The 25,455-nt window shown below is 44.9% G+C and overlaps 1 protein-coding gene across 3 annotated transcripts in view; it reads left to right on the top strand.

The window, feature by feature from the left end:
* KDM1A (lysine demethylase 1A) overlaps positions 1-25,455 on the top strand; it is a 164,936-nt gene that overhangs the window by 48,301 nt on the left and 91,180 nt on the right. For all 3 annotated transcript variants that reach the window (XM_030539424.1, XM_030539426.1, XM_030539425.1), the window contains 5 exons: positions 54-132; positions 3,411-3,503; positions 5,077-5,183; positions 12,572-12,653; positions 16,491-16,585. In XM_030539424.1, the coding sequence (XP_030395284.1) occupies positions 54-132; positions 3,411-3,503; positions 5,077-5,183; positions 12,572-12,653; positions 16,491-16,585 (456 nt within the window). The remainder of the gene's footprint in view (positions 1-53; positions 133-3,410; positions 3,504-5,076; positions 5,184-12,571; positions 12,654-16,490; positions 16,586-25,455) is intronic.

The raw sequence follows: 25,455 nt of genomic DNA on the forward strand, positions 1-25,455 counted from the left end.
TATGTTTGTCTCTCTGTATATAACACGTAAAAACTGTTTTTGTTTAAATACAGTTGCAACTTTGGTTGGACAACCCAAAGATTCAGCTGACATTCGAGGCAACTCTTCAACAACTAGAAGCACCTTATAACAGTAAGTTGACAATTTTTCAGTGAAACCTCATTGCTTTGTCAGTCTGTGCTGAGAAAAAGCTGTTTCAGATCAAGAAGACCTTCAACCAGATCCCAAACAGTTTTCTTCAGTTCTTAGAACCATAATGTTTGCCTAGGAAAGTGGAGTCCATTGGGTGTTTGAATATAAAATTGGGAAGAATATTTATTGGACAGCTGTTTAAATCAGATGTGGGAGCACTTCTGAAATTACTTTCTGAATGTTTCCAAGCAAAAGTTAATTTTGTCAAGTTACAGTTCCTCATAGAATAACTTCAGTCTAGAGATAAATTAATCTTATGAAAGAGAAGCAAAAATTAATTTATAGAGAGAATCTTGTGTTTTACAGAGTTTGCTGTTTTCAGTGGTTTGCCAGTTATGTCAAAGTGAATCTTCAACATGAATATATCCACACTGCATGAATTTGTTTCCTAAAGTAAGAAATGCAATCTTCCTCTATAGTGGGAAGATGTTTTGGGGACATATGTGGTCACTGGAAAATTCTCAGAGTAAGTGTAAGAAGTCCCCCACTTGGATTTCTACTTCTCCTCTGGGGCTTGGCCAGAATGTTCCAAGACCAAAGTTCTTAATCTCAAAGACATTTTACTAGCAACTGTTTCTACTGCTGCCTCCTCATCCACCTTTGACTAGAACAGTTCACTTCTGCAGCTGTAGTTTGCTGTAGTCTAAAGACAGTCTCTTCGCTCTGTAAACACAACAAGCTGCATAATGTAGTTTTGAATTAACTTATGAACTTCCCTGCTCCAGATCTGAGAGAGCAGGCCTTGACTTCAGAAAAGTTAAGTTAAGTTTAGACACAAACCCCACAGTGACATTTATCTGACTGCAGCTGAGGTGGAAAATGTCAAGGGTTGCACTAGTGGTGGTAGGAGCAGCACACACCTTTCTACCTTGAATGTCTGTTATCAACCATTAAAGTGACACTACATATATCATAGCATCAACATACTCCTGTTTGGAGCTCCCAGTATTATAAGTATGATATGTGCTGACCCAGATTTTTGAGCCCATTTGTGGCACCAGCTATCTCAGAACATGTGACCTCAAAATACGCACATTCCCAGGTTGCTCAGAACACTTACTCAGCAAGGTTGAAGAGCAATGGGATTCAAACAGTGATTGCCTCTTGAAAGAATTGGGAGTCAGAACAATTTGAGTCTTTATACTTCTAGGAACAGAGGATGATAAAGTGGCGATCATATCATGGTTGATAAGTAGTCATCCCCTTCACCCCAGTTTGTGGTCTAGATAATACTCAGTCCTGCCTTGAGTGCAGGGGACTGAATTAGATGACCTCTCGTGGTCCCTTCCAGTTCTGTGATTCTATGAATAAAGGAATCACACAGCCCTGTATTGCATTCCAGTTCTCAGGCTCCCAATCAGCACCTAGGTCCAGTACAGTGAGAAGTTATTTTAAAACTCTGCTCACTAATCAATACTGACCAACCACATTGCCAGTCAGTATTAGGTTGGATCTTACCCAAAATACCATGCTGCCAGCCAATCCTTTAGTGTCTAAAACTAAAGGTTTATTGTAAAGAAAGAACACGAAGAGAGTTATTGAATGATAAAGCAATCAAATACATATAGAGACTATCAAAGTCCATACATCAGGTTCTTAGCAGTATTGGTGGAGTTTGCTGGTTTAAAAGTCCTACTGGAACAATCTACAGCTTAGATGAGTCATTCAGTCCTTTGTTCAGAGCTTGGTTTGTAGAAAAGTTACTCCAGAGGTAAGAAGCTGGACAGAAGACAAAATGGAGATGATGTAATTGCCTTTTATATTCTTTTGCCAGGAGGCTTGGACTTCCTGTATCTCAAACACAAGCTTCACAGCACGTGGAAAAGCCATAGAGTTCTTTGTCCTTAGGCATGCCCCTACATGGCTTGCTGACTCATCAAGTGTAGTCCCTGGTTTTTCAATGCGTTTATTGTACAGCATTGATGGGGGTGGGATAGCTCAGTGGTTTGAGCATTGGCCTGCTAAACCCAGAGTTGTGAGTTCAATCCTTGAGAGGGTCATTTAGGGATCTGGGGCAAAAACATGTCTGGGGATTGGTCCTGCTTTGAGCAGGGGGTTGGACTAGATGACCTCCTGAGGTCCCTTCCAACCCTGATATTCTGTGGTCAAGCAGACTAGGCAATGCCAATGCCAATCTGTCTGAGGGTGTCACCCAGATGCACAGCACAAGTTTTAAATACAGCTATATACTGTACTTATCTATAACTTGTGATACAAACATAAAAAAAATAACATTTTTGCAGACACCTACATGGCATATCTGGCATGACTCATTGCAATTTTACAATATTGGTATCCATAATATCATAAAGTATCTCCCATATTCCATACAGCAGCACAGGGGAGACAAAGAAAGTTCAGACAGGGGAAAACAACCAGCAGGGAACATCCTTACATCTGTCTCCTGAATCTCAGCTGGAAATGTGTTTCAAGAGGGGACTGACACTATAAAAAGAAGGGACAAACACCCCAAGGCACCCCTCCATCTCTCCCTTGCCCATCACAGTCACGGCACCTGAAATAAAAAAATAAGGAGGTGAGCGCCATCTTTAAGCAGTGTACAGACAGCGTGGAGAGGAAGGAGCAGGCTTTTTCCCCTACTGAACATGCTTATGTGGGGAGTTCAATGAGAGTGAGACACAGTACTGGTAGCTCTCTTGGTTTGTCTGGAGTAGAGGGAACCTCAGAAAAGAATTAACTTGAATTTGACTCATGTAACTTAACAGGAATATGTGAAAAGGAAGAGAGACCTGTAAAACCATGACTTGACCCAATTCCCCAAACAAACATCTGCAAATACAAAAAATGTGTTTAGGCTTTTAAAAATACATTCCACACTGTCTGGAGTGCTTGAGTGCTGAATGGCAGCAAGGCAAAGGTGCCTCCCCAATGCTGCGCTGCACACTGGATAATCAAGGAAGAGTTAGATGATCCCTTTGGTTCCTAGTGCTGTGGGTCCTGCAGGGCCATGCAAAGCAGCTATATCACTCTTGACCTAGAGAATCAAAGTGGGGAGTGAAATTTGTGCAGTAAATGGTTTCTTACAATGATGTTCATGGGTGGTGTAGGTGTGGTTAGTTACATTAAAGGTAGGCATCAGTCTAAATATTTCTTCATCCTATGTAAATCCATTAGGCCATCCAGTAAATGTCACTATGGATTGTTTTAATATAGAGTAATTAAAAATACATAATTATTTAATCTTTCTTATTCTGTAGGTGACACTGTGCTAGTTCACAGAGTGCATAGCTATCTAGAGCGTCATGGCCTAATCAACTTCGGTATCTACAAAAGAGTAAAGCCTCTACCAAGTAGGTTTACCAATGATTTTAAATTAAATAATTATTCTTTTCTGTGATCTGTGGGCCCAAAATGTACCTTATTTTTATCATCATGATATTGGAACACTAGTAAAGGCTTGAGAAGGGCATGCTGTTTGGCATTCTTGATTTGGCTTCCAAAATTTTGCTTTTGGGCTAAAATTTTGCGTTTTTTTCCTCAGCTGAAAGCTGAATTATCTGAAAAGTTTGAAGAAGTTATATTTATAGATATTTCTGTCAATCATACGAGTATTGCCTGTCCTGTATTTGGAGTAAAAAAAATGTTTGCGATGAATATTTCAGACTTCTTGTTTGTGTATAACACTTGGAATTTAAAACTTCAAAACTTGTCATGGGCTTAGTCCCAGTAAAGTGACTGAGAAATAAATCTTAATTTTATTGTGTAAGAACAATACATTTTCCTTAGTTCTATGAAGTTGTGTATAGCTTTTCTATTTTTTTTTAATAGAATCCTTTAACGACCCCCTCATTGGGTGGGGGGAAGGTTCTATCTATAGCAGTATAGTTAAAGCAATACAATTTTATATGTAGACAAGCCCTTATGTGTCTCCTCTCACATTACTCACGCTTTCTCCTCAGTTTGAGGATCCTGCGCTAAGTGTTGCTTTTCTCTTCTGTTTTCCCTATGCTGCATTGTTGTTTTTATATTTCAACAATATATTTTGCTGATTGCCTTGCTTTTGGGGAACCTGCTTCCTGTATAATTCCGGGACCACTTGGAAGGTTCCAGGCAGCTGAGAGTGTTGTAGCTGATAGGTGGTACATAATTGACCTGTCCAAGGGAGAGAAGTGCTAATTCACCTCCACTGACACTAACTCAAAGGTGCACAAATCATAGTGCAAGGTGAGTTTTGCTTGGGAGCACAAGCCAAAGAGAAAGGCTGTTGTGGCTTCTTTGAAGAGCTCATATTTAAAAATAACTTTCCCTTTTAAACCGAAACCACCTCAGTGTCCCTGTAAGTCTGCATCTTGTCCAGATGCAGATCAATGTATATAGATTGCAGATTGCACTTTCAAACAAACATCTGACCCAGCCCTGCCCAATGCTTCCAACTCCTCCGTGAAGGAGAGAAGGAACAAAAACACTTTCCTTCAGAATGACAAATAAGCTGATTCCTTTCCTCAGCTGCACAATCCTCCTGGAACTGCCTCTTTCCCGAGAGTGGAAATGTCTGATAGGGAGATCCCTCCTGGTTACAGTATCCTGCTGTCCCCAGTGCCCTTGTGTGAACGTGCAATCTAGGCTCTCTGTTCAGGTGACTGTTGCTGTTAACTTTCTACCTAGATTGTGCTTTACCTGCATTTTCTTTTCATCATTAACTTCTGCTGGCTACTAAGTGCTGCTTATATTTAATTCAGAACTATACAGTTTTTTCCTGCTAACAACTAGCTGTGATAAAGCAATCACAGCTACATTTTACTATTAAACTGTTTTAAAATAGACCTCCATCCTTACTAATTTCAGGATTAAAACTGAGCTTGGACTCCTAGGCTTTCACCAATACACACATCTATTCTGTAACTTATGCTTTCATTTCTCTAGCTAAGAAGACTGGCAAGGTGATCATTATAGGCTCTGGAGTCTCTGGCTTGGCTGCAGCTCGCCAGTTGCAGAGTTTTGGGATGGATGTCACGCTTCTGGAAGCCAGGGTATGAACTTGCTGCTTAAAGAGAGAATTTAGCTAGTGAAACAAATTTATTTAGCATTTATCAGTTGTAATAAGGCACTGGTATGATTGAGTGCCCTGTGACAGCATGCACTGGGACTGGTGAACTTGTGGCTGTGTCCATTGCCAATCCAGATGGGTAGCTAGGTAACTAGACCTCCTTCAGCTCAGAGGCAGGAATATTCAGATGTCTTTGTTCAGTGCACTCTGCCTCTTGAGAATGTGGTGGTGCCATCATTCTTCTTTTGTTTTAGCAAGAGCTGTAGTCAGTGCAGTTATCTCACTCTTGTGTAGTCCAGAAGACCATTAGGAAAACACTTAACAAATACCCCTTTCCACCAAGATTGAGATGGAATTCTTTGGGCTGAGGGTGCACATTTAGGTAATTGTCCATGCAAGGGTTTGTGTTCCCAAAAATCTGCTTCCTTGAGTAGTCATAGAACCATAGAATATCAGGGTTGGAAGGGACCTCAGGAGATCGTCTAGTCCAACCCCCTGCTCAAAGCAGGACCAATCCCCAGACATGTTTTTGCCCCAGATCCCTAAATGGCTCCCTCAAGGATTGAACTCACAACCCTGGGTTTAGCAGGCCAATGCTCAAACCACTGAGATATCCCCCCCAGGAGTCTTCTGATCCGATTTTCGTTCCTTCATCTCCCCACAGGGGGGAGGGATAGCTCAGTGGTTTGAGCATTGGCCTGCTAAACCCAGAGTTGTGAGTTCAATCCTTGAGGGGGCCATTTGGGAAACTGGAGTAAAAATCTGGGGATTGGTCCTGCTTTGAGGAGGGGGTTGGACTAGATGACCTCCTGAGGTCCCTTTTAACCCTAATATTCTATGATTCTAATAATATGCTATGATTCACAGCAGAATATAACAATCACACACTGCAGCTATCTCAAATATCAGGACAGCACCAAAACCCCACTGTTCTCCAGAGTAGAGAAAGCATAATCTTTGGGGTGAGGGTGTCGACAGCAGCCTTGCAGGCGGTGCCGCGGGCCAAGGTAGGTGCCGGGCGCTCCACTCGGGCCTGCCTCGCTGGTGTTGCAGACGCTGAGGGACGTGAGTTTGCTCCCGGTGCCGGAGATGGTCGGTGCCGGGAAGTCTTGCCGGTGCCGGCGTGGTCTGGTGCCGGAGTAGAACTGGCTGACTGCGCTGCCGATGCCGGAGACAGAGCCGCTTCCATAAGGAGAGCGCGGAGTCTTTGGTCTCTCTCCTTCTTCGTGCGAGGCTTAAAAGCCTTGCAAATGCTGCACTTCTCACTGATGTGCGATTCCCCCAGGCACTTAAGGCACGCGTCGTGGGGATCGCTCGTAGGCATCGGCTTCTTGCATGCTGAGCACTGCTTGAAGCCCGGCGAGCCAGGCATGGGCCTGGTGCCGTGCGCCGGGGAGGGCAACGGCCCACCCGCAAGCGATGTTAGACAACTATATACAAGATTCTAACTAACTACTATGCTAACAGTCTATCTACTACTTATCTATGAACTATTTACAACTAAAACGACGAACAAGTACAGGAGAGCTAGGGACGTGGAGGTCAGCAAGCCGCACTCCACAGTTCCAGCAACCGACATGGCGGTAAGAAGGAACTGAGGAGCGGGCGGGCCGGCAGGGGTATATGTCTAGTGCCATACTGGTGCCACTCTAGGGGGCGACCTGCCAGCCCACTGGAGTTGCTAGGGTAAAAAGTTTCCGGCAGACGTGCACGCGCGGCGCGTAAACCTACCTGGAATGGATATGAGCAACACATCTCGAAGAACAACAGTTACAAAGGTGAGTAACCGTCTTTTCTCCAGAGCAGAGAAAGCATAATCTTTGGGATGAGGGTGTCTGGCTGGTGGGTCTTGCCCACATGCTGAGGGTCTAACTGATTGCTATATTTGGGACAGAAAGGACTTCCCCCCAGCTCAAATTGGCAAAGACATTTTTCTGTGTTCTTCATCCCATTCCTGATGATTCCTAACATTTTTGCACCTCTTTCTTTCTTGCTTGCTTGCTTGCTTGCTTGCTTGCTTAAATTGCAGCTGAACATTGAGTAGAAGTTTTCACTGACCTGCCAGCAATGATGCCAGGTCACTTTCTTGAGCTGATTGTACAACATGGTAGTTCTAAATTAACATTCTCCTTGCTTGGATGAGTCCCTCTGAACTTATCTGGATCTGACAAACATAAGTAACTTTGTCATCTTAAAATTTTGCTGTCTCACTACTCAGACCCCTTTCTAGAACACTAATATATTAAACACCACGACTGTGATGGGACTTTAAGGTACCCTGCTGTTAGTCAATTGACCATTTATTCCTACTTTGTTTCCCGTTTCTCAGCTAGTTTTTGATCCATGACAGTATTTGCTTCTCCCTCTCCCAATATTTAGGCTCATTAGTAGTCTCTTGTGTGTGACCTCGTCAAAGCCTTTTGAAAGTCTGTTATGTTGACTGGTTCTGCTTTAACCACCACTTCACTGACCTGTTTCAAAAATTCTGATAGGTTGGTGAGACAGTTTCCTTTGTAGAAACCGTGCTGGTTAGAACCCATCACATTTTTGGATCACATCACATATTTTAGATGTTTTATTCTATTTTTAGTTATAGTTTCATCCAGCTTACTGTGTATAGTGGCTAAGTGTGGTTTGTTTCATTTTTTGTTTTGCTCATTTACCTGCTGTGAACCACAAGGAAAACCTTTTCTTTTCTTATCTCTCAAAGATGGTTTCTTGGTAGTAATTTCCTCTTCAGGGAGGGTCAGAGAATTAAAGTGGTGTCTTCCAAGAGTACCTTCTTACAATTCTTGGGATAGCAACTGAATTTTCACCAAAGACTTATTGTCCTTTACACATCAACATGACTTCCTTCCTTCCTTTTTATTTTTCTCTTTATTTGCTCTTTTACCTATCCAAGGAATGCAGGTTGGCTTCTGTGAGTTAAAAACATTTATCTTCCACACTGAAAGGACAGCTGCATTTAAAAATTGGATGCCCCTCCATGCCCTCTGTTTATAACAAAAAAGGTAGGAGGAGTCTTGCAGGCTACAGTTTTCAGATGCATGAAAGTGGCTATCAAAATATTCTATACACTGGAATCCAGACATTGCTTCCTATTGTTGCAGACAGAATCTAGTGCTTTTCTTTCCTTCACTTATATTGGTCCTAGTGTACAGATTTTGAAGTTGCCCAATCTGCTTATTTATTTATTCCTTTTCTCTTTTGCTTTTCGTATTCTAGCTTTTAAGATCATAAAGAATCTAAGATGACCTCCTGCATAATATAGATGATAGAATTTCACCCCGTGAGTCATGCATCTAACCCAGTTGCTGAACTGGGACTTATCTTTTAGGAGATCCACTTTTGGTTGTTTAGATTTCAGGTGATGAAAAACTTAACATACTCCTTGATAAGTGGTTTCAGTGGTTAATTGCACTTACTGTTTAAGTTGAATCTTCTTTAGTTTGAACTTTGCTGACTTCAACTTTCAGCCTTTGGATCTTATATCTTTGTTAGAAATCTTCTCTATGTAGATACTCATGATCAAATTGCCTGTTAACATTCTGTTTGATAAGCTGAATACTTTGAATGACTTCTGTAGTTTTTATCTGAACTCTGTCCAATTTTTAACAGCAGCAGAGGTTATAATATCCTACATTTGAATATTCCGATTTTTATATATACAAGGATAACACTAGCTCTTTTTGTTATAGCATACTACTGGGTTTCCTGTTCCATATCCCACAAGTCCTTTTCAGCGTCACTGTTCTCCAGACTAGATCCCAGCCCTGTGTGTCTGACATTGTTTTGTTCTTACATGTACAAGCTCACACTTAACTATATTAAAGTGTCTGATTTTTGCCTCTCAGTGACCTGTCTTCATCATTTGTCATCTACCAATCTTTGTCATCTACAAATCGCTGATTTAAGAGATTGTAAATACTACTTCCTAGTAATCATCTGGCTTGGTAGCTGACTGCTTGTAAGAGAATAGTAAAGCTTATGTCTTGTCCATCAATGAGACTACCATTTAACATACTTCAGCCAATCCAGGCAGTGTGTCAGTCTCTTGTATCTTTCTTTTCCAGTTTTGAAGCTGTTCTCAGGAGGGGGAGGGGTCAAAGGATCAAGCAGGATCTTAAAGGGTCAGTATCTTGTACTGAGGGGGAAAAAATTCTGCTTCTGAGCTGAAATGGGAAGAGCTGCTTAATAGCAGTTTTCTGTATTGCCAGTTGGCTCTTCTATGAGAGAATTAATAGATAAGACAATACTGTCTTATTGTGAGTAACGGTTAAAGAATTTTTGGTATTTAGATGTAGATTGTGCTGGTTACCTGCTCAAGCAGAACCTTTGGAGGAGCAGTTTAATACTTGATATTTGAGATTAAATAGCCATCAGTGTTTGGTCTTAGTTGTACATCTATCAATCTTTGTCATCTACAGATGTTAGCAGAGATTTCATAGCTTCTTCCCCAAATTTTTTAGCTTACGCCCCACACCCAGGGGAGCCAGGGTCTGAGAGCGGAGCGGGGGGCGGGGCTGGAGCTGCGGCCAGGTGTGGAACTGCAGCCAAGCTGTGGGCCGAGGCCAGAAATGGAGTTGTGGTAGGGGTGGGGCCAGAAGCCATGGCCATGGCTGGGGGCAGAACGGTGCTGGGTGGTGCTCCCTCCCTGCGGGGGCTGGCTTGGGCTTGCTGAGCCCCCTGAACTTCCTAAGTGCCTCCCCCCAGGAGGGAGTTCATCCCATAGTTTGAGCGCCACAGATCTAGTCCATCCCAAGCCTCTGGAGGATTGTTTAAGTATGTCAGTCTGGATCCTATTGTAGGGGTGCATGCATCCCATGCATGTAAGATCAGATTTTTCTTTTTGAATTGCAGTGTACAGCAGGGCTGTGCATGTGCCCTTTGCTGTTTTATGCTTCCATGTGAGGGCATAAAGAACAGAGTGGATGTGACTCCTTCAGTTCCCTCTTGCCGCTTGTGTCATCAAGATGGAAACCCTGTCAAATGTCCAACCCACTGTACTTCTCTGAGCATTGAATTCATCCTCTTGAGTAGCTCTGTGAGGAGAATCTGTCTTCATCCTTGGTCTTTGTTAATTCTTTAGCTTGGACATTCCCCTTAAAAGGTGAAGATGTGCCTCCTGTACAGAGGCATGAGGAACCTTGTGCCAACTGCCATGGCAGACTTGAAACCCTTAGGATTTAAGCCCTGCCTCACCAGCAACAGACTCATTCCTGTGGTCCATGGGCACAGCAAATTATCTCTCTGTCTTGGGGCAAGCCACTTCTCTGATACATGTTAAGTGTGTAAGTCCTCCTTGAGAACTCTCAAGTCAAGGTACACATGGCTGATATTACACTTACACAATGGATGTGTCACCTCATACCTGGCATCCACCTCCAAAGAACCAAAATGGTAGTTCTCAATGAGAGCTCCAAGCAGACAGCACACCCTAAAGTCCATCAGCAAAGGAGAGGCAGGGAAATAAACGCAACTGAGAGAGGCCACATTGACACTATTCTTGTTGGCTCTCAGTCTCTGGCATTGGATGTTGCTACAAATGTACAGACAGACTCAGCACCTATGCCTCCAGTGCTGACATCCTCATATGAACTGGCACCCCAAAAGGGCAGGACTGAAAGGTAGGTCAGGTGGACAGCAGATATGGCATTGGCTCCAAACACAGAAGGGGCACCATCCTGGAAGGAAAAGAGACATCACTGTTCCAAAGACAAGGCATATGAGTTCTCTGTTAAAGGAGATGGTACCATGAGTAAAATTGAATATGGGGAGGGAACATGGTGTTAGTGAACACTTCAGAAAACTTTGGTTTGTAATTCAAAGGAATCCTACGGCAGAGCCAGGAATAGAACCCAGTTTTCTAGAGTCCAGTGCAGTCCTTAACTACAAGATCATCCCTTTTCTTTGTGCAGTCCTCTCTGTAATTGATGCTGCATGTTTTAGCAAAGGAGACAGGAGATAGCCTTATCGATTACACATCCGTGGCTCACTTAGCATCCATTTTGAGCACAGAATTGAAGCAAAGATATTGAGAGAAAACAGTATGTGATCATGAAACTCAAGTCTGTAACATATGCCATCTGCTCAGTAGAGCTGAATTAATACTGCCTAGCACGGAATTAAACATTTTAATTATTTTATTGGACGAACTTCTGTTGGTGAAAGTCACGTTTTCAAGCTACACAGATCTCTTCTTCAGGTGGGAAGGATACTCCAGCGTCATAGCTAAATGCAAGATAGAAAAGATTGTTTAGCATAAATAGCTGCCACATATTCTATGGGACCATTAAAAGTCATAGAGTGGCCCATTACCGCCTATCTTGAATGGTCCCTTAGAATATGTGCTAACTCCTTTCGCTAAACAATCTGTTCTATGTTGCATTTAACTGTGGTGCTATGTGTACCTTTCCCAGACCTGAAGAAGAACTGTGTGGCTCAAAAGTTTCTCTTTCACACAAAGAAGTTGGTCCAATAAAAGATATTACCTCACCTACTTTTTCTCTCTGTTGTTCTGGGACAGAGATGGCTAAAACTACACTACATACTAATTTAATTCTGATATTTCCTGTCTTGATTACTTGACTTTGCAACTGTAGCTTTTTCTCTTAACATAGTTTAATTTTATAGGGAATATAGCTGTAGTATGATTTCATTTTGTGTATTTCTAATATACTTACCAATTGATGAAATTTAGAGGACAACAAAGATGCTCTGGGGAATAACGGATTGATTTATGAGGAAAGACTAAAATAGTTAAACATATGTAGAGCTGGCTAAGCAATGACTAAGACTGGGAAGGTAAACGATCTACAGGTATTAAAGTGCGTTAACACCAAGGTAAAGAAGAATTGTTTAGAGTTCAACAGTGGGGCAAAATTAGGAATTATAGGATAAAATTAAGGGACGAAGATTTTGACTTGATATCAGCCAGAACTTTTGGACAGGATGTCGTTTACAATTGTAGAATAGTTTGTTTCTTCCCTCCACATCTTCCAAGGTGAAGTGCTGGAAGTGCCATTACTTGGTATATTACATAGTTTGTTTAAACGTACTAACAAACATACTGTCATGAACATTCGTACTAAATGACCTGCCCTCCCACCTATAACTTCTTTGCCGTTGGGGAATCTACTAACTACCGTGTTTAAATATTACTGCCCATTCTTCAAAAGCTCATGTGAGTGGCTTATTTAAAACCTAGATGTTTGTGTGTTATGGGATTCACTTTATGGCTGTGGCTCAGATTACCCTCTTTAGATGTCTGTAGGAGACTTTCAGGAGAGGGATTTTGAAAAGGGGGCTTTATCATTTTTCTAAATTTGATTGAATGAAAATAACTGATTGATATACTTTTAATTTTTAAAGGATCGTGTAGGTGGAAGAGTTGCTACATTTCGCAAAGGAAACTATGTTGCTGATCTAGGAGCCATGGTGGTAACAGGGCTGGGTGAGTCATTCAAAATAGTAAACTTTTTTAAAGGTTATTGAAAGAGAAGGGTTATAACATTCTAGTTTGGGCCTCTTCTGCATTCAGGGTGCTCTGATGTGTGATGAAGGAATCATTCATAACAGGGATCAGGTAAGTGGAAGTGTGATTGTGATACACAAGATAGTTTCTCAGTTGTCATTCTTTTCAGACTTGTTGAAACCACTTAGTTTGGCAGGAACCACAAAAAACTCTCACCACAGTGGTCTGATTTCTGCAGCAGTTCATTTGCACTGGGATTTCTGTTACTCTTGTCTTTGCACGCTATCTTATTTTGCCTATGTTTAAACTATTCTTACAACCATTTAGCTGAGCTTCAGAGAATCATAGGGACCTTGAGAGGTCATCTAGTCCAGTTCCCTGCACTCATGACAGGGAACTCATGCACACACTTTGCTCACTTCCTCCCCCTCACCCCACCCCCACTCGCCTCCCGCCTCTTCACCCTGCTAGTCTCATCCATCCCCCGGTTGCAGCCAGACCCCCTGCCACCCTCATCACCTTGCTGCTGCCTCACTACTCACCTCCTTACTCCTCCGCCAGGGCTCCCCTGCCACTTGCCTCCTCACCCCCCTGCCCACTGCTCGCCTCACCACTTGCTTCCTCACACACATCCCTGCTTGCCTCCTCACAGCCGCCTCCCCCAGGCCCGCCTCCTCACCCTGTTGCTGGCTTGCCATTCTCCTCCTTACTCCCCTGCCAGACTCCCTGGCCTGCTGCTCACTTGACCGCTTGCCCCCTCAGCCTGCTCCTTGCCACCTTGCCCCCTCTTTGCCACCTCACTTTGCTCCTTAAGCGTTGTGTGTCCCATCTGTGTCTCCAGTGAGATGGCACATGCAGGAGCAACAGGGATGATGGGGAGGGGCTGATGCTCTCTCTTCTTCGACCCAGGAAACTGCTGTGGCCACAGGGAAACCCCCCCCCCCCGTGGCCGCATTTGAGAAACAGTGATCTAGACCATCCCTGACAGGTCTTTGTCTAACCTGCTCTTAAAAATCTCCAATGATGGAGATTCTACAACCTGCCTAGACGATTTATTCTAGTGCTTAACCACCCTGACAAGAAGTCTTTCCTGTTGTCCAACCTAAACCTCCCTTGCTGCAATTTAAGCCCATTGCTGCTTCTCCTATCCTCAGAGGTTAAGAAGAACAATTCTTCTCTCTCCTCCTTGTAACAACCTTTTATGTTGAAAACTGTTATGTCCACTCTCAGTCTTCTCTTCTCCAGTCTAAATGAACCCAGTTTTTTCAATCTTTCCTCGTAGCTCATGTCTTCTAGACCTTTAATCATTTTTGTTGCTGTCCTCTGGACTTTCTCCAATTTGTCCACATCTTTCCTGAAATTTGGCACCCAGAACTGGACACAGTACTGCCTGCAGTTGAGGCCCAATCAACACAAAGTAGAGCGGAAGAATTACTTCTCATATCTTGCTTAAATGTTCCTTCTAATACATTCCAGAATGATGTTTGCTTTTTTTTTCTTTTTTTTTTCCAACGGTGTTACACTGTTGACTCATTTAGCTTTTGGTCCACTATGACCCACAGATCCCATTCCACAGTACTCCTTCCTAGGCAGTCCTTTCCCATTTTGTGTGTGTGCAATTGATTGTTCCTTCCTAAGTGGCGTACTTTGCATTTGTCCTTATTGAATTTCACCCTGTTTACTTCAGACCAGATCATTTTGAATTTTAATGCTATCCTCCAACGCACTGGCAACCCCTCCCAGCCTGGTATCATCCACAAACTTTATAAGTGTACTCTCTATGCCAGCAGCAAGGTAACAACGAAACAACATTAACCAGGACAACTTTGAATGATGAGTTTGAGTAGCAGCCGTGTTAGTCTGCATCCGCAAAAAGAACAGGAGTACTTGTGGCACCTTAGAGACTAACGAATTTATTTCAGCATGAGTTTTCGTGAGCTACAGCTCACTTCTTCGGAAGTTTTTTTTCTCCTGCTGATGATAGCTCATCTCAATTGATTAGACTCTTCCTGTTGGTATGCATACTTCCACCTTTTCATGTTCTCTGTATGTATAAATATTTCCTGTTCCATTCTATGCATCTGAAGAAGTGAGCTGTAGCTCACGAAAGCTCACGCTGAAATAAATTTTTCAGTCTCTAAGGTGCCACAAGTTCTCCTGTTCTTTTTTTGAATGAGGAGTTACTATAGTTTTCAATTACATGGTCACATATTTTTTTTCCATGAGACCCCTGCATTATTTAATACACAGGATGTAATGTACTCTGGGACTGAATCAGTGTTGTGTATCCAGTGAGGTTGTGTGTGTTCTGCCTCATTTTTTTGCAGGAATTTGGAAGAAGTGTGGTTTTGTGTTTAAAGTTTATTGCTGCTCTGGCGAAGTGGATGGTGTTCCCTGCCTCTGCCACAGAGTTCCTATGTGGTGCTGAGAAAGTCACTTAACCCAGACTTTCACAGTAGGTTACTAATTGTGTTGTTTTTCTGGGTGTCCAATGTCCGATATCTGCAGTGACTATTTTAGTAGTGCTGAGCACTAACAACTGCAACTGAATGTGTTGGAAGCTAGATGTTTGAAGTTGGACACCCCTAACAATTTTGGCCTTGCTTTCTGTCTCAGATCTGCAGCTGAAGAATTCGGATAACGTTACTGCCTAATCTCACAGGACTGTAGTGAAGATAAATTCATAAATATTTGTAAAGCACTTGAGTATTCTGGTGAGAGCACCAGAGAAACTGCCAAAGAGGAAATTACTAATTCTGTATACAGTGTGGAGTTTGAATGGTATGCATTAAATAAGGCCACACATTAAAGAAGAAGGATAAAGAAATATTGAATAGCTACCCGTTCACTGAATGAAGCATGGGTCCTATGGAACAAATAGTATGTGATGTGCATTCTGATTGTGTATTATAAAACTGTACAAGGAGGACGAATTAAAGTTGCATGGGCAACTTGAATTCTGGCAGTTCTTAATTTTTGAGTGACTCACTTTGCAACCTTATTGTTCTTTCTATACTTCTGATAGAATGGTGATAATCTGACATAAAGAGCCAGTCTCCTCAAGGCTTCTCCTTTTACCCCTGCAGGAAAGGGGCAGGACTTCTGTTCCTACTGTTTTCTGGTGGAGAAGTGTTTGGAGCCTTCAGACATATCTTAGACTTCCGTCTTCTCCACTGGAGGGTCTGCAAATCTTGCTTCTGTATAGAGACTCCAACTGTTCTCCATTCTGTTTCCTTCAGGCCTTTCCCAGCTTCGTGGACCTCACTGATGCATATTTGCACATCCTTATTTGCCCATTGCACCAGCACTTTATTTCACTCAGCCTTTGTGAACTGGATTCCTCAGGTCCCATCTCTACAGTGCTAAACTTTTCAGAGCCCATTCCTTCAGAGCCCTTTTCAGAGCATTTATGTCCCTCAGAGTGACCTTTCCTCTCTACTTCACGGTTTGTTCTGGTCTACATTTGAACCTCTGGGAGATGCATCCCTGTGGCTATTAACTCTTAAGGCTGCCCTGCTAGTTGCCACCATCTTCGAGCTTAGCTTCTTTGTTATTAACCCTCCTTATCTATAGTTCTTTTCCTGAATGATGGTGATGCTGGGTTGTTCTTATTATAACAATTGCTATGACGAGCCTTGATAATAATTGAAAGTTCTGCCGGTCTGCTGAAAGGTGCTCAGCACAAAATAGAGATATACTAATGAGCTTTACTACTGGAATCATGGCTGCTTTTGAACTGTACTTATTGTTTTATTTTCAGACATCTTTTTAGTCTTTGCTTGAATGTCGGATATATTTATACAAAATCTCTTCCAGGAGGGAATCCAATGGCTGTGGTCAGCAAACAAGTAAATATGGAACTGGCTAAGATCAAACAAAAATGCCCACTTTATGAAGCCAATGGACAAGCTGTAAGTTGTAATTTTTCAAAAATAGGCTTTGCCCTAAAACTGGTTTGAAGAAAATAATGTATTATAGAGGTTTGACTTTACAGTTCTGTACCTTATCCTTTCTAAACTCTAGCTTTGAGGTTTTGGCCTCCATTCTTTTTTTTTTGTTGATGCTTGTTTTGATAGTTGTGACTAGTTCACTATAACTCCTCGGTGCAGCCTTCCTTAGAGTTGCACTGCTGGCTAAACGTTCACAGCTGGGAATGTGCAGAGGCCACTCAAGAAAAGAAGAAGGCTACTTCCCAGTAACTGGAATTCATCAAGATGATCCTCTGCATGTTCACATCCCCACCTATCTTCCTCACTTCATTGAAGTCTTAATTCTTGAATTAGTGGAAGGGAATGGAAGGGTGGTTGGGATCACTTCCCCTTCTATATCATCAGAGCCCTTCAAGAGGGGAGAGGTGGGCATCCCCCACAGAGTTTCAGGAAGCTTCCAGTGCATTGCCCTGATCTCTTGAATGGGAACAGACTCATTGTGAATAACTCCCAGTTACTGGTAACTAACCTTCATTTTTACATCTCATATATGAATATTGTGGCAAAAATTGTTCATATCCCAGATATTCTGAATTATTTAATGTATGCAGTGTTGTAGCTCTGTTGATCCTAGGATATTAGAGAGACAAGGCAGGTGAGGTAATATCTTTTTTTGGACCAACTTCTGTGCCTGAGAGAGGTGTTAACTGGCCACTTTATCTTGAATGGTCCCTTGAAATATGTGTTAACTGCTTATGCTAAACAATCTGTGACACTGAGGCCTTGTCTACACTGGCAAGTTTCTGCACAGTAAAGCAGCTTTCTGCATTGTAATTCCAGAGGTGTACACACTGCCAAGCCACATAGTGTGCAGAAACTGCACAGTTGCAGGGCTGTAAAAAACCCACCCTGACAAGAGGCGTACAGCTTTCTGCATCAGGGCTACTTTGCCATGACACCCTGGTTGATTGCAGTGCTGCAGTTGGTCTCTGGAAGGTGTCCCACAATGCCTGTTCTTGCCCCTCCAGTCATGGGTTTGAATTCTGCTGCCCTGCCCTCAGATGACCAACCGTCATCCCCACCCTGTACATTCCTTTGGAATTTTGAATGTCCCCTTCCTGTTTGCTCAGTGATGTGTGCAGTGGTCTCAGCGCATCTTTCCAGGTGGTCATGCCTGCTCTACATACCAGGCGATCCCCTGCTTGGAGCAATGCTGAGCTGCTGGACCTCATCAGCATTTGGGGAGAGAAGGCTGTCTAGTCCCAGCTGCACACTAGTCATAGGAATTATGATACGTGTGGGACACACTGCAGTGCAGGGTCAAAGTGAAGGAGCTGCAGAATGCCTACCACAAGCCATAGGAGGCAAACTGCCACTCCGGTGCTGCCCCCACGAGCTGCCAGTTCTAGAGAGCTGCACACGATACTCAGTGGCGACTGGATACTTCGGTGGACTGAGCCAGGAGGAGGAAATCTTGGTTGAGGATGTGAAGAGGGAGGGGGACCCAGAGGCTAAGGACAACTCAGAGGTCAGAGATGCAGGCGGCGAGGAGCTCTTTTCTACCCTGGAGGAGGCTCGCCAGTCACAGTGGTCAGATCTTGGCGAAGCACAAACAGGAGAGGAGGCCCCTGGTAAGTGTATTTGATTTTGGGCATCGCTGAAGTGAGTTATTGGGGGCAGGAAGGTTGCAGAAATCAGGCTTGTGTCTCTGTGATGTGCATACTACCACATGCCTGGTCTGTGTGCGGAACAGGCTGTTGATTGACTCCTTCATTTCACAGGTGTCTGCCTCAGAGATCTCCAGGAAACTCTCATGGAGATACTGGGCAATCCACTGCCACAGGTTCTTTGGCAGAGCTGCTTTGTTTCTTTCCCCATTAACGGTAACTTTCCTGCGCCACTGTGCCGTTGCTGACAGGGGATGGGGACCATTGCTGCACACAGGGGAGCCACATAAGGGCCTGGGTGGAAGCCACAGTCTTGGAGAAGACCCTCCCTACATTCCCGGCTCACCCTCAGCAGCGAGATATCTTCCATAATGAACCCAGCCTGTGGAAAATATGGAGACAGGAATGATTATCAGCTCCCCCCCACAGTGTATGTGAATAGTGGCTGTGTTTTAAATCACTGAATCAGTGTTCTGTGTGTTGCAAACAATACTGCTTCTGTAAAATGTTGCATTTTGGCTTCACAGAGATGACCTTGGGAGCCCAGCTTCCCTCTGTTATTGCTGGCTGAATTGTTGTGCAGAATTAAAAAGTGGCCACGAAGAGCTGAGGAGGACTTTCTGCATGAGGTTATGATGCAGTCTGCCACTGAAAAACAGGAATTGAAGGAGTGGCAGGACAGCGAGAAGAGGGACTGAAAGGAGAACGTGGCATGCCAGAGAGAAGCCACAGAGCGATTCTTAAACATTATGGAGGCCAAACGGACACGCTTAGGGCGATACTAGCACTGCAAACTGAGCAGCTCTGCAGCTGCCCTTCCCGGCAGCCGCAGTCGCAAAACTCTTTCTCATGCGCCCCCCCAGACACCGCTAACACACACTTATCAACCTCCTGGCTCCAGTCTGTACCTGCAGCATTCCACTTCTCCCCTGTCCCAGTCTGGCACTGCAGACTCCCAGTACCCACAGCACTCAACACCCATCCCTCTGCCGTTTTGCCCTGTTGAAGTATAGTACCCGCTGCACTGTACTCCGAAGGAGAAGGTTGGATATGATCCCTGGACATACAAATCTTTAACCGACCCTGGATTCCACCTCCTCCTAAGACCTTCCCTTCCCCCATCCCCCTCGGTGCTGATGTGTTTTTTTGTTTTTCTCTCCCTTCCGGTTGTTGTTTTTTAATAAAAGAATCTTGTTGGTTTGAAAGCAATCTTTATTCTATTAATTTAAAAGCAAACAGAGCCCTGCAAAGCAACAGACAGTTATCTTAAATCTTCGTATTGCATCGTCTAGGAGGTGATTGTGATTGGTGCAGCATTACAAGCACTGCACTCCAGAGCATAGCAACAAATATTAGTGGCTTTCAGCTTCAAATTGCTGCCTCAAGGCATTCCTGATCCTTATGACCCTGCACTCCGCCCCTGTAATAGCCGTGGTCTCTGGCAGTTCAAATTCAGCCTCCAGATGCTGAATCTCAGCGGTACAGCCCTGAGTGAAGCTTTCACCCTTCCCTTCACAAATATTATGGAGCATACAGCACGCGGCTACAAACATAGGAATATTGTCATCGCCCAGGTCTAGCTTTCCATATAGGCAGCGCCAGCAGGTCTTTAAACTGCCAGAAGCACACTCAACAGTCATTCTGCAATTGCTCAGCCTGTTGTTGAACCACTCCTTGCTGCTGTCATGGTGCCCCATGTATGGCTTCATGAGCCACAGCATTAAGGGGTAGGTGGGGTCTCCCAAGATCACAATGGGCATTTCAACTTCCCCTACAATGATCCTCTGGTCCTGGAAGAAAGTCCCTGCTTGCAGCTTCCTGAACAGGCCAGTGTTCTGAAAGATGCGTGCATCATAGGCCTTTCCAGAGCATACTGTGTTAATGTCCGTGAAATGCCCAGGGTGATCCACAAGAGCCTGGAGAACCATAGAGAAATACCCCTTCCAATTAATGTTCTCAGTGACTAGGTGGTCTGGTGCCAAAATTGGAATATGCGTGCCATCTATCGCCTCTCCAAAATTAGGGAAGCCCATTTATGCAAAGCCATCCACAATGTCACGCACACTCATAGAATATCAGGGTTGGAAGGGACCTCAGGAGGTCATCTAGTCCAACCCCCTACTCAAAGCAGGAGAATCCCCAACTAAATCATCCCAGCCAGAGCTTTGTTAAGCCTGACCTTAAGAACCTCTAAGGAAGGAGATTCCACCACCTCCCTAGATAACACATTCCAGTACTTCACCACCCTCCTAGTGAAATTTTTTTTTTCCTAATATCGAACCTAAACGTCCCCCACTGCAACTTGAGTCCATTACTCCTTGTTCTGTCACCTGCTACAACTGAGAACAGTCCAGATCCATCCTCTTTGGAACCCCCTTTCAGGTAGTTGAAAGCAGCTATCAAATCCCCCCCTCATTCTTCTCTTCTGCAGACTAAACAATCCCAGTTCCCTCAGCCTCTCCTCATAAGTCATGTGTTCCAGTCCCCTAATCATTTTTGTTGCCCTTTGCTGGACTCTTTCCAATTTTTCCACATGCTTCTTGTAGTGTGGGGCCCAAAACTGAACACAGTACTCCAGATGAGGCCTCACCAATGTTGAATAGAGGGGAATGATCATGTTCCTCGATCTACCACTCCTCACAGTTTAATGTCATCTGCAAACTTGCTGAGAATGCAGTCCACGCCATCCTCCAGATCATTAATGAAGATATTGAACAAAATCGACCCTTGGGGCACTCCACTTGATATCAGCAGCCAACTAGACATGGAGACATTGATCACTATCCATTGAGCCTGACAATCTAGCCAGCTTTCTATCCATCTTATAGTCCATTCATCCAGAGCATACTTCTTTAACTTGCCGGCAAGAATACTGTGGGAGACCGTATCAAAAGCTTTGCTAGTCAAGGAATAACACATCCACTGCTTTCCCCTCATCTACAGAGCCAGTTATCTCCTCATAGAAGGCAATTTAGATTAGTCAGGCATGACTTGCCCTTGGTGAATCCATGCTGACTGTTCCTGATCACTTTCCTCTCCTCAAGTGCTTCAGAATTGATTCCTTGAGGACCTGCTCCATGATTTTTCCAGGGACTGAGGTGAGGCTGACTGGCCTGTAGTTCCCTGAATCCTCCTCCTTCCCTTTTTTAAAGATAGGCACTACAGTAGCCTTTTTCCAGTCATCCAGGACCTCTCCCGATTGCCATGGGTTTTCAAAGATAATGGCCAATGGCTCTGCAATCACATCTGCCAGCTCCTTTAGCACCCTTGGATGCAGTGTATCTGGCCCCATGGATTTGTGCTCATCCAGCTTTTCTAAGGCCATGTCTACATCTAAAATTTTGCAGCGCTGGTTGTTACAGCTGTATTACTACAGCTGTATAGGGCCAGCGCTGCAGAGTGGCCACACTTACAGCAACCAGCACTGCAAGTGGTGTTAGATGTGGCCACACTGCAGCGCTGTTGGGCGGCTTCAAGGGGGGTTCGGGGAATGCGAGAGCAAACCGGGAAAGGAGACCAGCTTCGCCGCGGTTTGCTCTCGCGTTCCCCGAACCTCCCTGCAAACCGCAGGGAAGGAGACCTGCTTGCTCGGGGAACGCGAGAGCAAACCGCGGCGAAGCTGGTCTCCTTTCCCGGTTTGCTCTCTCGTTCCCCGAACCCCCGAGCAAGCAGGTCTCCTTCCCTGCGGTTTGCAGGGTGGTTCGGGGAACGCGAGAGCAAACCGGGAAAGGAGACCAGCTTCGCCGCGGTTTGCTCTCGCGTTCCCCAAACCTCCCTGCAAACCTCAGGGAAGGAGACCTGCTTGCTCGGGGAACGCGAGAGCAAACCGCGGCGAAGCTGGTCTCCTTTCCCGGTTTGCTCTCGCGTTCCCCGAACCTCCCTGCAAACCGCAGGGAAGGAGACCTGCTTGCTCGGGGAACGCGAGAGCAAACCGCGGCGAAGCTGGTCTCCTTTCCCGGTTTGCTCTCGCGTTCCCCGAACCACCCTGCAAACCGCAGGGAAGGAGACCTGCTTGCTCGGGGGTTTGGGGAACGAGAGAGCAAACCGGGAAAGGAGACCAGCTTCGCCGCGGTTTGCTCTCGTGTTCCCCGAACCACCCTGCAAACCGTAGGGAAGGAGACCTGCTTGCTCGGGGTTCGGGGAACGAGAGAGCAAACCGGGAAAGGAGACCAGCTTCGCCGCGGTTTGCTCTCGCGTTCCCCGAACCACCCTGCAAACCGTAGGGAAGGAGACCTGCTTGTTCGGGGAACGCGATAGCAAACCGGGGAAGGAGACCAGCTTCGCCGCGGTTTGCTCTCGCGTTCCCGGAACCACCCAGCAAACCTCAGGGAAGGAGACCTGCTTGCTCGGGGTTCGGGGAACGCGAGAGCAAGCTGGGGAAGGAGACCAGTTTGATTACCAGAGGCTTCCTCAGGTATGCTGGGATACCTGCTTATTCCACGGAGGTCAAGAAAAGCGCTGGTAAGTGTCTATACTTGATTACCAGCGCTGGATCCTCTACACCCGAGACAAAACGGGAGTACGGCCAGCGCTACAAACAGGGAGTTGCAGCGCTGGTGGTGCCCTGCAGATGTGTACACCTCCTAAGTTGCAGCGCTGTAACTCCCTCACCAGCGCTGCAACTTTCTGATGTAGACAAGCCCTAAATGGTCCCGAACCACTTCTTTCTCCACAGAGGGCTGGTCACCTCCTCCCCATGCTGTGCTGCCCAGTGCAGCAGTCTGGGAGCTGACCTTGTTTATGAAGACAGAGGCAACAAAATCATTGAGTATATTAGCTTTTTCCACATCGTCTGTCACTGGTTTGCCTCCCTCATTCAGTAAGGGGCCCACACTTTCCTTGACTCTTCTTGTTGCTAACATACCTGAAGAAACCCTTTTTGTTACTCTTAACATCTCTTGCTAGCTGCAACTCCTAGTGTGATTTGGCCTTCCTGATTTCACTCCTGCATGCCTGAGCAATATTTTTATACTCCTCCCTGGTCATTTGTCCAATCTTCCACTTTTTGTAAGCTTCTTTTTTGCATTTAAGATCAGCAAGGATTTCACTGTTAAGCCAAGCTGGTCGCCTGCCATATTTACTATTCTTTCTACATGTCGGGATGTTTTTTTTCCTGCAGCCTCAATGATTCTTTAAAATACAGCCAGCTCTCCTGGACTCCTTTCCCCCTCATGTTGTTCTCCCAGAGGATCCTGCCCATCAGTTCCCTGAGGGAGTCAGAGTCTACTTTTCTGAAGTTCAGGGTCCGTATACTGCTGCTTTCCTTTCTTCCTTGTATCAGGATCCTGAACTCGACCGTCTCATGGTCACTGCCTCCCAGGTTCCCATCCACTTTGGCTTCCCCTACTAATTCTTCTCTGTTTTTGAGCAGCAGATCAAGAAGAACTCTGCCCGTAGTTGGTTCCTCCAGCATTTGCACCAGGAAATTGTCCCCCACACTTTCCAAAAACTTCCTGGATTGTCTGTGCACCACCGTATTGCTCCCCAGCAGATTATCAGGGTGATTAAAATCTCCCATGAGAACCAGGGCCTGCAATCTAGTAACTTTTGTTAGTTGCCAGAAGAAAGCCTCATCCACCTGGTCTGGTGGTCTATAGTAGACTCCCATCACGACATCATCCTTGTTGCTCACACTTCTAAACTTAATCCAGAGATTCTCAGGTTTTTCTGCAGTTTCATGCTGGAGCTCTGAGCAGTCATCCTGCTCTCTTACATACAATGCAACTCCCCCAACTTTTCTGCCCTGCCTGTCCTTCCTGAACAGTTTATATCTATCCACGACAGTACTCCAATCATGTGAGTTATCCCACCAAGTCTCTGTTATTCCAATCACATCACAGTTGCCCATAGTCATGGTCTTTCAGAGCAGGATGCGATTAATGGCCTTGCACACTTCCATCAACACAAGTCCAATGATTGACTTTCCCACTCTGAATTGGTTAGCAACCTATCGCTAACAGTTTGGAGTAGCCAGCTTCCACAATGCAATCACCACATGCTTCTCCAGTGACAGGACAGCTCTCATTCTTGTGTCCTTGCACCGCAGGGCTAGGGCGTGCTCATCACACACTTCCATGAGTGCGGCTTTCCTCATCCGAAAGTTCTGCAGCCACTGCTTGTCATCCCAGATATGCATGACGATGTGATCCCACCACTAAGTGCTTGTTTCCCAAGCCCAAAAGCGGCATTCCACTGTGATCAGCACCTCTGTGAATGCCACAAGCAATCTCATCTCGTAGCTAGTACACGTGGTGAGATAAATGTCACACTCCTCTTGCCTTTGTAGTTTAAGGAATAACTCCACTGCCACTCATGACCTGTTAGTCACAGCAAGCAGCATACTGGTCAACAGTTAGGGATCCATTCCTGCAGACCGAAGAGGCTGGGGGCACAGTACACAAACCATTGAAAGATGGTGTCAATTGCAAAAGGAAACACAGGGGTTGCTGGGATGCAAAGCAATGCATCACAGGGCATTGGGACTGGACCCAGGATGCCTCGCGACCCCCTCTGCCTTCCCACAACTCTTAGCGTCAGAAGAGGAAAAGATGCTCTGTGAGAGAGCTGCCCAGAGTGCGCTGCTCTGAATACCGCTGCAAGTGTGAACGTGCTATTGCACAGGCAGCTGTCAGTGTGAACACACAATAGCAGTTTCTCTTCAGCGCTCTCTTAGCGGGGCTGTAACTGCCAGTGTAAACATACCCTCAGTACATCTCCCAGACCTGAAGAAGAACTCTGTGTAAGCTCGAAAGCTTGTCTCTCTCTCTCCAGCAAGTTGGTCCATTAAAAGATATTACCTCACCTACCTCATCTATCTCAATTATTGAATATAGTGTGGATTCTTATGCTTCCTACATGTACTCCATAATTTCCCTTTCTAGCCTGCATGACAAGTTAAGGTTAGTTATGATGTTATGGGTATACCTAGCAAAGAGTCCTGTGGCACCTTATAGACTAACAGACATATTGGAGCATGAGCTTTTGTGGGTGAATACCCACTTCGTCGGTATTCCGACTGCATCCGACGAAGTGGGTATTCACACGCGAAAGCTCATGCTCCAATATGTCTGTTAGTCTATAAGGTGCCACAGGACTCTTTGCTGCTTTTACAGATCCAGACTAACACGACTACCCTGCTGATACTTGACATGGGTATACCTGTCTGCCTTCAAAGAACTGGTGCCA

The sequence above is a fragment of the Gopherus evgoodei genome, chromosome 20, assembly GCF_007399415.2.
Source record: "Gopherus evgoodei ecotype Sinaloan lineage chromosome 20, rGopEvg1_v1.p, whole genome shotgun sequence".
Lineage (NCBI taxonomy): Eukaryota > Metazoa > Chordata > Testudines > Testudinidae > Gopherus > Gopherus evgoodei.